The sequence below is a fragment of the Heterodontus francisci genome, chromosome 34, assembly GCF_036365525.1.
Source record: "Heterodontus francisci isolate sHetFra1 chromosome 34, sHetFra1.hap1, whole genome shotgun sequence".
Lineage (NCBI taxonomy): Eukaryota > Metazoa > Chordata > Chondrichthyes > Heterodontiformes > Heterodontidae > Heterodontus > Heterodontus francisci.
In genome coordinates, this window is record NC_090404.1 from 35,367,188 (window position 1) to 35,378,665 (window position 11,478).

General features: G+C 47.8%; 1 protein-coding gene across 1 annotated transcript; it reads right to left on the minus strand.

Annotated features, from left to right (window-relative positions):
* Positions 1-1,190: 1,190 nt before the first annotated feature.
* Positions 1,191-2,818, minus strand: LOC137349348 (zinc finger protein 229-like). Its single transcript, XM_068014867.1, has one exon. The coding sequence runs from the start codon at positions 2,790-2,792 to the stop codon at positions 1,347-1,349; it is 1,446 nt and encodes a 481-aa protein (XP_067870968.1). The 5' UTR covers positions 2,793-2,818; the 3' UTR covers positions 1,191-1,346.
* Positions 2,819-11,478: the final 8,660 nt, after the last annotated feature.

Genomic DNA, 11,478 nt, shown 5'->3' on the forward strand with positions numbered 1-11,478 from the left:
GTTTTTCGGACAATCCGTAGTTTCATGGTCACCAATATTGATCCTCGCTTTTTAATTGCAGTGGTGGGATTTGAATTCATGTCTCAGCATCATTAGTCCAGGCCTCTGGATTACTAGTTCAATAACAGAACCACTATTGTACAGCACCCCCACTCTGCTCCATCTCCTCCAATGAGGAGAGGTTGAGTAGACTAGGCCTATATTCCCTGAGGTTTAGAAGAAGGAGATGTGATCTGACTGAAACATCAATTGTTAAGGGACTTGACCGGGTCGATACTGAGAAAATGTTTCACCTGGCTGGGGAATCGAGACAGTCTCAGGATAAGGGATCAGCCATTTAGGACTGAAATGAGGAGAAATTTCTTCACTGAAAGGGTTGTGAATCTTTGGAATTGTCTTCCCCAGGGAGCAGTGGATGCTCAGTCATTGAGTATATTTAAGACAGAGATTGACAGATTTTTGGGTATTACGGTAATTAAGGGATATGGGATAGTGTGGGAAGGTGGAGTTGAGGTAGATGATCAGCCATGATCTGGGTGAATGGCAGAGCAGGCTCGAAGGGCCGAATGGCCTCCTCCAGCTCCTATTTCTTATGTTCATTAAACCTCAGTCTGGTTCCTCTCGAGCTGCTGAGTGAGTGAATTAAATCTTTCTCGACAAATCACCAAGATACCAGATGACAAGTCATACCCGAAACATCATTTATTGGTTACAAATCACAACTTAGTTAAATCTGGACACACAGACACTTTATAAACATGGATAAACACATTTAAATGTAATCAGAGTTATCCAGCAGTTCAGCACTAATAGGGAGAGTATTTCACAAAACAAGTAACAAAGATTAACCAGACGATTCAGTGATTGACTGTAAATCAACACTAATGGATGCTGAGTATTAATTACAGCAGGGACCGGAGTCTGAGCTTATAAATTGGTGAGTTTACTTGAAGAGCAATTCCTTCACTATCTGACATGTTAACAGTTGTGAACAGCCTGTCTGTCCAACAGCTCCAGTCTACGAGTGCTTAGAAACACACAGAGCTTAAACAGCCTCATTCTTGAGCTAAAGAACAGACTTTCTCCTGTCAATATAGAGTTACAGGATTGGCCTGTGATCTGTTTATTGTTCATCTTTTGTTCAGTACATTTACTGAGTGGATTTAAATTGAAAATGAGGTTTGAAGACATGATGGTCTATTCACACATGAATGAGAGATGCTGTGGGGCAGACGCTCAGTCCAAGAGGAGCAACTGACATCAGAAATAAACCCCAACTGTCAGAATGAACATGGTTCAGTCTGGATATGATTAACAGCAGCAACAGCAGAATCCAACCCCTGTAATTATCTGTGAACTCGCTGGTGTCTCAGCAGATAGGATGGCTGAGTGAATCCCTTCCTACACACGGAGCAGATGAATGACCTCTCCCCAGTGTGACTGAACTGGTGTGTCACCAGGTGGGATGACTGAGTAAATCTCTTCCGACACACGGAGCAGGTGAATGGCCGCTCCCCAGTGTGAACTCGCTGGTGCCTCAGCCGAGCGGATGAATTAGCAAATCCCTTCCCACACTCAGTGCAGGTGAATGGCCTCTCCCCAGTGTGAACTCGCTGGTGTTTCACCAGCTTGGATGAAGTAGTGAATCCCTTCCCACACTCAGAGCAGGTGAATGGCCTCTCCCCAGTGTGAACTCGCTGGTGTATCAGCAGGGTGGATGAATGCGTGAAACCCTCCCCACAATCAGAGCAGGTGAATGGCCTCTCCCCAGTGTGAATTCGTTGATGTGCCAGCAGGTTCCATGACAGAGAGAATCTCTTCCCACAATCAGAGCAGGTGAATGGCCTCTCCCCAGTGTGAACTCGCTGGTGCGTCAGTAGGGCGGATGAATGAATGAATCCCTTCCCACACTCAGTGCAGGTGAACGGCCTCTCCCCATTATGAACTCGCTGGTGTGTGAGTAGGGCGGATGAATGAATGAATCCCTTCCCACACTCAGTACAGGTGAACGGCCTCTCCCCAGTGTGAATTCGCTGGTGTGTCAGCAGGTTTGATAACTGAGTGAATCCCTTCCCACATTCTGTGCAGGTGAACGGCCTCTCTCCAGTGTGAACTCGCTGGTGTGTCAGCAGCTTTGATGACTGAGTAAATCCCTTCCCACACTCAGAGCAGGTGAACGGCCGCTCCCCAGTGTGAACTCGCTGATGCATCAGCAGGGTGGATGAATAAGTGAAACCCTCCCCACAATCAGAGCAGGTGAATGGCCTCTCCCCAGTGTGAATCCGTTGATGTGCCAGCAGGTTCCATGACAGAGAGAATCTCTTCCCACACTCAGAGCAGGTGAACGGCCTCTCCCCAGTGTGAACTCGCTGGTGTTTTAGTAGGGCAGATGAATGAATGAATCCCTTCCCACACTCAGTGCAGGTGAACGGCCTCTCCTCAGTGTGGATTCGCTGGTGTGTCAGCAGGTTTGAGAACTGAGTGAATCCCTTCCCACACTCAGTGCAGGTGAATGGCCTCTCCCCAGTATGAACTCGCTGGTGTGCGAGTAGGGAGGATGACTGAGTGAATCCCTTCCCACACTCAGTGCAGATGAACGGCCTCTCCTCAGTTTGACTGTGTCGATGAGTTTCCAGCTCAGACGTGTAATTTAATTCTTTCTCACGGTCCCCACATTTCCACAGCTTCTCCCCAGTCTGACTACACTTGTGTATCGACAGGCCAGCTGATCGGCTGAAGCCCCGTCCACACACAGAATACGTGTACGGTTTCTCCACACTTTTTGCTTCCATGATCAAAGGCCGATGATATTCAGATCCTGATGAATCGAGTGACTGTCACATCTTGAGGTGATGTTTGAGTTTCCTTCCGCAAATCCTCCCTTTCTAATACCCTGTAACATGAAGTTACAACAGGAAAAAGGGAGTGAGAGAGAACCCACAAAAACACAAAGACAAGTTGTGAAATTGAGCTGAATGGATCTGGTAATTTGTGGGACCAGAACAGAGAGTGGGCGGGGCTTCAGGGTCCCAGTGACCAGGAGAGAAAATCATTGACTCATTAATTTAATTCTCACTCTGCACACAGGGGCTGGAGAACTGAACCCAGCCACAGTAGAGGGAGGGAGAAAACTGGCAGAGGAAGAAAGAAATGGTGCAGATGGTGTCATGGGTTTGGATTTCAGCACAGGTAGGAGGGAGAGTGTGTGGGACTGCGATTTACAGCTTTGGGGAAACAAGAGAGGAATAAAATGTTCCATAGGATCTCGAATTGTCTGTTCTGAATTTCTATCCTGTACTGACAGTGATGACTTTTATTACCTCCTTTTACAGGGGATTAGGAGAGGATTTACACACATTGATTTTATGCTCACTCTGCACACAGGGGCTTTCGCACCATCTCTCCTGAAGGTGCTGGGGTTACTGTTTACATCCCACTGAACTGTAAGAAAGAATATCTTATTAGATGATATTAAAGATAGTATTATATTCTAATATTATAACGAGAGGCCGTTCACCTGCTCCGTCTGTGGGAAGGAATTTAATCGATATCCAAAATGCTGAGACACCAGTGAGTTCACAAGTGACTGTAGCTGTTGCATTCTGTAATTATTGCTGCTGTTAATCACATCCAGGACTGAACCATATTCATTCTGACAGTGGGGTTTATATCTGCTGTGTTAATATTCTTTATAGCTGGGGTGGAGTTTAATATTCTAGCAACTGATTTGCTTTACTTTGTACCTTTTACTCTTTAAATAAAGTAGCTCCCTTTGGGCTGTTCTCAGGGTTTTGTGGGATGAAACCAAACAGTGATTTACTTGTACTTTTGGCAATTTTGTATATTATATTCACTGCTCACAATGAGATCTGTTCTACATTGGGAAGACCAAACACAGATAGGGTGATCACTTTGAGAAACATCTCCATTCAGTCTGCAAGCGTGTTCCTGAGTTTCCAGTCACTTCCCATTTTAATTCTCCGTCCCACTCCCACTCTGACCTCTCTGTCCTCAGCCTCCTGCCCTGTTCCAATGAAGCTCAATGGGAGCTCGAGGAACAGGACTTGACAACCTTCCGGACTCAACATTGAGTTCAGCAGTTTCTGTAACAACAGACAGTTGTCAGGATCTGGAACGCTCCACCTGAAAAAGGTGGTTGAACCTGATTCTATCAGTCATTTTAAAAGGGAGTTGACAGGTATTTGAGAATGAGGAACTTACAGGCTTACAAACACCAAGTGGGTGTGTGGGACTAAGCACAACTGCTCTTTCAAAGGGCCAGCACAAGCACAAAGGGTTGAATGGCCTCCTTCTGTGCTGTAAATTTCTATGATTCTGAGAGTTGGCCATTTAGCCCCTCGAGCCTGTTCCACCAGGAAATGAGATCATGGTTGATCTGTGATCTAACTCTATATACCCGACTTTGTCCCATTTCCATTAATACCTTTGGTTAACAAAGATCTATCAATGTCAGATTTAACATTAACATTGATCTCGCATCAACTGCTGTTTGTGGAAGAGAGTTTCAAATTTCTACCACCTTTTGTGTGTAGAAATGTTTCCCAACTTCACTCCTGAAAGGTCTGGCTCTAACTTTTACTCTACGCCTCCTAGTTCGACACTCCAGAACATCCAGCCCATGGGCCAGAATCCAGCCTGTCAATGGTATCCATCGCACCTGACAACGGTGACAGCTCCTTTACCAACATGGCGGAGACACGTCACTGCACATGTCCTCCTTTACCAAGATGACAGACAAGCTTCCGTCCCTGATATTTTGGCTCCTTTAGTGAGATGGCGGTGCGCGGGCTGAGCTGCTTCTCTGCTGGCGCTTCCCGCCCAAACTCCATATCCAGTGCAGCCTTCCTGGATGTGAGCTCAGGACCCAGGCCAAGCACTGGCTCTGCCTGCGTACAGACTCGGCCTGGGCCTCAGGCTCTTCATCACCATCTGAGGAGGTGCAGGCCCAGCAGCAAGGTGCAGTGGTAACCAGGCCCTGGGAGCAGGCTGCCGGGGTGACCGGGCCCTGGGAGCAGGGTGCCAGGGTGACCGGGCCCTGGGAGCGGAGCAGAGAGACAGAGGCCGGCAGACATGGAGCGAGAGAGAGAGAGAGCGGGGGAGGGAGGGAGAGGGAGCGGGAGAGGGAGAGGGAGAGGGAGAGAGAGCGGGAGAGGGAGAGAGAGCGGGAGAGGGAGAGAGAGCGGGAGAGGGAGAGAGCGGAAGAGAGAGAAAGCGCGGGGGGATGGGGAAGAGAGAGAGAGTGGTGGGGGGGGGGGAAAGAGAGAGAGAGAGAGCGAGAGAGAGACGCAGTGGGTGACACTGCAGCCTCACAGCTCCAGGGTCCTGGCTTCGATTCTGGGTACTGCCTTTGCAGAGTTTGCAAGTTCTCCCTGTGACCGCGTGGGTTTTCGCTGGGTGCTCCGGTTTCCGCCCACAGAAAAAGACTTGCAGGTTGATAGGTAAGTTGGCCATTGTAAATTGTCCCAAGTGTAGGTAGGTGGTAGGGAATATGGGGTGACTGTAGGGTTAGTGTAAATGGGTGGTTGTTGCTTGGCACAGACTCGGTGGGCCAAAGGGCCCGTTTCAGTGCTGTATCTCTAAATAAAATAGAGAGAGCCGGAGACAGGGAGAGTGCGAGATCAAGATCTCTCCTCACAAATGGAATCTATCTGGAATTCTCTGCATCGCTACATCAAGTGTGCAGGTAGACAATGTCTGCTACTGCAAGCAAAAACCATGCCAGGTAACTCACTAAATCAGTGTTCAACATAGTGTTGGGAAAGTAAGTTAATACATTAGTTTCCTCATTTAAAGCTTATTCACAAAAATGCACATTATTGTTATTTTGATGAACAGTAAAATAAATTTCTAATACCTTTACCTTTCCGAAAGTTGCTCACCTCCGGCCCCCTTTGCAGGACAACATTTCGAATGTTGACCCTAATACATAAAGGCTGGACACTCCTGATCTATACTATCAGATGTAACATCCTGAAAATTTCCAGGTTGTCAGAAGGGATAGAGAGAGGCAATAAATGCTTAATGGCACAGATCTAAAGAGTGTGCAGGGACAGAGGGACCTGGGGGTTTATATGTATAGATCATTGAAGGTGGCAGGACATATTGAGAACAGTTAGCAAATAATATGGGATCTTGGGCTTGATAAATAGAGGTATTGAGTGCAAAAGCAGGGAAGTTAAGGGGAACTTTTATAAAACTCTGGTTCATCCAGTTCTGATCACCACACTTTAGGAAGGATGGGAAGGTCCTTGAGAGGGTGTAGAGGAGATTTACCAGAATGGTTCCAGGGATGAGGGAATTTAGCTACAAGGTTAGGTTGGAGAAGCTGGGATTGTTCTCCTTGGAACGCGGGACTGGGAGCTTCTTATTGGGGGTGTTGAGGCCTACACCGGATATTTCTGAAGCCTCCCTGCACATCCACCAGCTTCATTCCTCCCCTGCACTCGGCGATTTCTCACCCACTGAGGATCTGACACGACTGCTTCCGTCCAGCTCGAGCACCTTCACTGCCTTTGATTCTGTGAGCAACTCGTGCAATAAAACAAAAGCAAAGTCCTGCAGATGCTGGAAATCTGAAATAAAAGGAGAAAATGCTGGAAATACTCAGCAGGTCTCAGTGAAGAGAGAAACATATTTAATGTTTCAGGCACATCAAACAGCCAGTGCCTGCAGCCTGGAACTCGGAGTGGGAGAAGGAGGAAGAATGAGGAGAGACAATATAGTCCAACACTCACAGCAACCTACAATCCACCGACATTACCGGGATAGAGAGACAGAGTTTAGAAACACTCAGCAACACAACTCCAGTAAAAGATCCCAGGAGGAAAAGGGGGAGCAGTGTGTGTACCTGCCCTGATATCCCCCTCCCCAGGCCTGTCAGTCAAACCCCCCACTCCTCCCAGTCCACAGCTCAGCCTATCAGCTTCCTGCACCTTGAGCCAGCCCTGCCCAGGTGTGGCCGAGTCCAAGGGGAGTCTTTGTGGAACCAGGGAGTGGGGGAGGGGGAACCTCCTGCCCTGTGCTGTGTCCCAAATGGTTCCTCCCTCCCTCCCCTCCCCCAGGCCCCTTGATAACTGAGCTCAGTTTCCCGCAGCTGCCGCCCGCTCGGTGCAAACACAGGACCGGGAGTTTGTTATTGGGGGTGTTGAGGCCTACACCGGGTGTTTCTGAAGCCTCCCCGCCCAACAGCCGCCACTGACCGGCTGCAGAAGCGACTCACAAGCGTCTCTCCGCCGCCTTCACCCTCTGGCTTGAAACACTGGTCCGCAATGCGCCTGCGCACCCGGGACTTAACCTCTGAGCTCACAATGTCTGGGTGATTAACGGCAGCTCCGGACCAATAGGAAAAGGGGGCGGGACAGGAGGACAGATTCTGCGCAGTTCCTCCCTCATTTGCTTCTCTTTGAAAGCCCGAGGATGAATCCATCAGCATCCGGGACCTGTCAGCCTGCAGCTCCATTAGTTCCTTTTCATAAAACTGTCTCATTCCCTTTGAAATGTTTCAATTAAACCTGCCTCCACCACACTCTCAGACAGTGCATTCCACACATTAACCACTCGCTGGGTGGAAAAGTTTTTCCTCATGTTATTTTTGTTTCTCTTCCCAATTACTTTCAATCTGTTCCCTCTCGTCCTCGATCCTTTCACCAGTAGGAACAGTTTCTCTCCATCTACTCTGTTTGACCTGATGCCATGAGACATCATGGGGTCAGGCCCCATGCTCTGGACATCTCGGGCAACTCCCTCCTGACTGTATAACACTGTGCCGTCACCTCTGCTGGGTCTGTCCTGCTGGTGGGACACCTGGGGATGGTGATGGCAGTGTCTGGGACATTGTCCCTCAGGTATAATTCTCTGTCCAGACCTCTCGTGATTTTGAATACCTCGACCAAATCACCTCTCAGCCTTCTCCAAGGAAAACCGCACAGTTTTTCTTCTTTATCGTAATCTCTACCTCTTTTATAATCCAGGGAGCTCTGGATTTATTTGCCCAACCTTTCCACTTCGAGAGAACATATGTTGACTGTGCCCGAACTCTCTCTTTTTTGAAGGTTACCCATTGTTCCGCTATCAGGTTTCCTGGCAACTTTTGAATCTCATTTATTCAGCCAGCTCCATTCTTACCCCATTGAAGTTGTCTTTCCCCAGTTAATTACTCTTACTCTGGATTGTTCTTGGTCCTTTTCTATGGTCAGCCTAAATCTTACGATACAATGATCAATCTCCCCTACATGCTCCCCTACTGATACTTGATCCACTTGGCCCACCTCATTCTCAAGAACCAGGTCCAGGAATGCCTCCCTTCTCATTGGACTAGCAACATACTGTTGTGGAAAACTTTCCTGAACAACTCTAAGAACACTTGCCCCTCACTGCCCTTTACACTACTACTATCCCACGATATGTTTGAATCAAGTCGCCCATTAGAACTACCCTATATTTTTTGCACCTCTCTGCAATGTCCTTGCATTTTTTCTCCTCCACGTTCTTCCCACTAGCTGGTGGCCTCTTGACAACACTGAGCAATGTAAATGCACCTTTTTTGTTCCTTCGTTCGAGCCAAATTGATTCTGTTCTTGACCCCGATGGGACATCGTTTTTCTCCAACACTGCAATGTTCTCATTAATCAATACTCCACCGCCCCTTTCCCTTTCTTTGCTGAACACCTTGTATCCAGGAATATTTAACACCCAGTCCTGCCCGTCTTTGAGCCAGGTCTCTGTTCTCGCCACAAGATCATATTTCCACATGGCAATCTGCACGTGTACCTCACCAATCTTATTAACCACACTCTGTGCATTCACATACATGCACATTAACACTGATTTGGACTTTATTACTTTCTCCCTGACTCTGATCCCACCTTATAACTTGCTATTCCCTACTCCAGTGCCATTGATCTCTCCCAGTATTCTGTGCACCTTGGTGTTCCGGTCTGATATTTTCCCCTGGTTCCCAAACCCCTGACAAGTTACCAGTTTTGCTTCCCTCCAATCCGAGCTCCCTCTCAGGTTTCCATCCCCTTACCAATCTAGTTTAAACCCTCCCCAACAGCACTAGTAATCTCCCTGTGAGGATATTAGTCCCAATCCTGCTTCGATGCAACCCGTCCATCTTGTACAGGTCCCACCTGTCCCAGTGCCTCAGAAATCTGATGCCCTCCCTCCCACAGCAGTTCTCCAATCACCTGTTCAATCAGTCAATTCTCCTATTACTTTGCTCACTTGCACATGGGAGTGGGAGTAATCCTCAGATAACTGCTTTTGGGGTCCTGCTTTTTTAATCTCCTTCCTAGTTCCCTAAAATTTGTTGTCAGGACCTCATTGACCCTTTCCATCTATGTTAATGGTGCCAACGTGGACCACGACCTCTGGCTGTTCACCTTCCCCCAGATCCATGTCCTGTAGCCGTACCGTGACATCCTTGATCCTGGCACCAGGGAGGCAACACACCATCCTGGAGTCCGATGTACGGCTGCAGAAAGACTTCTGTGTTCCCCGGACTAATGAAAGCCCCATCACTACTGTTCTTCCACTCTTCCTCCTCCCCTCCTGTGCAGCGGAGCCACCTGTTGTGCCACAAACTTGGCTCTGTCTGCACTCCTCTGAGGAACCATCACCCTCACCAGTATCCAAAATGGAAAGCCGATTAGCAAGTGAGATCATATCAGGGGACTCCTGCACTACCTGCCTGGTTCTCTTAGGCTGTCTGCCGGTTACCCATTCCTTATCCTCCTGCATGCTCCTAACCTGTGGTGTGATCACCTCCCTAAACCTGCTATCCATGTAGTTCTCTGCATTGTGGATGCACCACAGTGACTCCAGCCACTGCTCGAGCTCCAAACCCTAGAGCTCAAGCTTGTGCAGCCGGTGACACTTCCTGCAGATATGTTTGTCTGGGACACATGGTGCGTCCATGACATCCCACATGTCACAAGCTGTGCATTGCACTCGGCCAAGCTGCACTGCCGTACCTTAACTTACCAGACTACTTAGAAGTAGAATATGTGACCAGTTACTCAACCAACCAGCACCTTTCACTGCACAGAAACAAGAACCAAATACTGGAAGACAAAAAAAGTAGAAAAAGGAGCACCTCCTCTCCCCTTCTCTGAACTCACCACTCAGCAAACACATCCCTCCAGACTCTGTTTACAATCTGCACTCCTTATCAATCTTTTAGTCATTCTTTACTGTTTTTCTATATTCTGTCCAACATTCTGATCTGCCACCCATCTTTGTGCAATTATCTGCTTTTCCTTTAATTTTGATATGACCTTGAACATTTCCAGTAAACCATGGATAGTGGGTCCTCCCCATTCCGAATCCTGTTCATACTGAGAATCCCAGGGTGGAGAGCTGGGATATCCTGTCTCAAAACACAGTCACAGAGACACAACATCATTTACAGCACAGAACAAGGCCATTTGGCCCATCAATTCCATGTCAGCTCTCCAGGGAGCAATCCACTCAGTCCCACTGCCCCACATCAGCCCACAGCCCTGCAAGTTTATTTCCTTCAAGTGACCATCCAGTTTCCTTTGAAAATCATTGATTATTTCCACTTCCACCACACACATTGGTAGCGAGTTCCAGGTCAGAACCATTTGCTGCAGAAGAAGTTCTTCCTCACATTCCTGCTGCAACTCTTCCTCAAAACCTTCAATCTGTGTTCCCTAGTTCTTGTACCATTAGTTCATGGGAACAGTTTTTCTTTGTCTAATTTATCAAAGTCTCTCAGAATCTTGTACATTTCTATGAAATTTTCCCTCAATCTCCTTTGCTCCAAGGAGAACAACCCCAACTTCTCCAACCTACCCTTGAGAACTCTCTGCTGTGTCAGCAGGTGTGATAACTGAGTGAATCCCTTCCCACACACACAGCAGGTGAACGGCCTCTCCCCAGTGTGACTGCGTTAATGAATATCCAGCTTTGATGGAGAACCGAATCCCTTCCCCACAGTCCCCACATTTCCATGGTTTCTCCATGTGAGGGTGTCCTTGTGTCTCTCCAGGCTGGAGGATCAGTTGAAGCCTCGTCCACACACAGAACACGTGATCAGTTTCTCCCCGCTGTGAATGGTGTGATGTTTTTTCAGGCTGTGTAACTGGTTAAAGCTCTTTCCACAGTCAGTCACTGGAACACTCTCACTCGGGTGTGTGTGTGTCTCGGTGCTTTTCCAGTCACACTGATGTTTGAAATCTTTTCCCACAGGCAGAGCAGACAAACATTTCTCCTTCCACATTCTCAGTCCGATGATATTCAGGTCCTGATGAATCGAGTGTTTCTGTCAGATCTTGATGTGATGTTTGGTTTGAATTTCCCGTCAGTAAATCCTCCCCTTCTAATACCCTGTAAAAGGAGTCTACAAAAGTCAGCACTGTCAGTCCAGGATAGAAATTCAGAACAGACAGTTCTAGTTTCTATGGAACATTCTTTCCTCTCTTGTTTCCCCCA

Coding starts and splice junctions, on each gene's coding strand:
- LOC137349348 (XM_068014867.1), bottom strand. CDS start 2,792: ATGGAAGCAAAAAGTGTGGAGAAACCGTACACGTATTCTGTGTGTGGA.